General features: G+C 35.2%; 1 protein-coding gene across 1 annotated transcript; it reads left to right on the top strand.

Annotated features, from left to right (window-relative positions):
• Window positions 1–13: 13 nt before the first annotated feature.
• LOC107578845 (endonuclease domain-containing 1 protein-like) lies at window positions 14–703 on the top strand (the record flags this gene model as incomplete). Its single annotated transcript, XM_016264751.1, has 2 exons — window positions 14–81; window positions 209–703. Coding segments are annotated over exons 1-2 (510 nt in total), but the record flags the coding sequence as incomplete, so codon positions are not given.
• Between the last annotated feature and the right edge of the window lie 844 nt (window positions 704–1547).

Below are 1547 nucleotides of genomic sequence, written 5' to 3'. Positions count from 1 at the left end.
CCTCTTTTCTCAGCTTATAAATACACCGGAATACAAGAATACAAGAACCCAACTAAAATTCCCTGGATGATCGAGTCGCAGGTGATGTTTCTTACAATGACTCAAATGTAGCATGGAAACGCTTCATGTATTTGCTATCTTATATATAATGTAGAATGGTTGTTTTACGTCTTCATTTTATGAAGTTGACTGTGTTTCTTTTATTAAGTTTGAACCTAAAGGTCCTGGGATGCATGAGCCATTCGTCAATCAGGCTAGCACTGGAGACTACGACAAGAACAAACAAAACATTAGTGCCGGTCACTTATTTCCAGTCCGTTATGCAGCTGATCGAGAAACTGCCAAGTCTACATTCACACTCACCAACAGCATTCCACAGAAGAGCAACTTAGAGAAAGGCATTTGGATTCGCAAAGAACAAGACATTAAAGATATGATGGATAAATACTGTCGTGACAAGAAGAACAATAAGAAGATCTTAGCCTACATGTTGACTGGAGCTCTGCCTGGCCATGATACACTGAATAAGAGAGTGAATATTCCCTCTCACAAGTGGATGGCATTTTGCTGCTTCAACAGTTCAGGAAACTCAATGCTCTCCAAAGCTGACTGGGCCGAGAACAAAATGACTAATGATATGATTACTCGTCCTAAGAGCCTGGAGGAGTTACAAAAATTATTAAAAGACAACTGGAGGGAAAACGTGAAGTTATTTTACAATGACTGTATGTAATTTTAACATGCAACCAGAGAACAGCCTTCTTTAGCAGAATCACAGCTTTACATGATCATTTCATCGGTAACTAAGAAAAAAATATTATTTAAAAAATGATTCTAGCACATGCCTTTTCTCTTTAATAAAGCTTGCAATTGCAAATATTGGCACATGGGACTTGTCTCACTGACTTATTGCATGTGTGTGCACAATTATACAGTACATAAGTGACAATTTTTTTTTCATATATAAAGCATGGGAGTTGACAGAACTCTATACATAATCCGATTATAACAATATTAAACTAAACTCTTCCAACTACTCTGCAAATATTACATGTGGTTTTTATGACCTCATATTAATCGGTAAACAACACTGAATGTTTGTAAATTTTTTAATTAATTGAGGATCAATTAAAATGAACTATAGAATGATTCAAAAGTGACAACCAAATACATAAATACACTAATTTAAACGCATTTACATTTTAAGTAAAAATCTTCGTATTGAATTATAGTTCAAGCAGGTTAACTTAAATATGTCAACCACAATTGCTCCCAGTGTGAAAGCTGATAATGAGGAGGGGTTTTGTTATTAGAAAATAAACAAAAAGAAAAAGAAAATATGATAGACGTCACTTTTATGCTTTGAAGCAATAAGAGAAGAGATTCAGTGGAATGAAATTATACTTAAAACCCGGCAACATTTAAATGATGTAAACAGCAGGTGTTCTTTAAGTACGTCTTAAACCAGATCGCATGGATGACGGAGTTGTGGACATATTCAGCGCTTTGATGTTCAATGTGCGCGTGTCTGTTAACGCTTTGATGTT

This window comes from Sinocyclocheilus grahami, unplaced genomic scaffold, assembly GCF_001515645.1.
Source record: "Sinocyclocheilus grahami isolate Dianchi unplaced genomic scaffold, SAMN03320097.WGS_v1.1 scaffold12267.1, whole genome shotgun sequence".
In the NCBI taxonomy this organism is placed as follows: domain Eukaryota; kingdom Metazoa; phylum Chordata; class Actinopteri; order Cypriniformes; family Cyprinidae; genus Sinocyclocheilus; species Sinocyclocheilus grahami.
The sequence above is the reverse complement of the archived record's forward strand: the minus strand, read 5'-3'. Positions and strand labels throughout refer to the sequence as shown.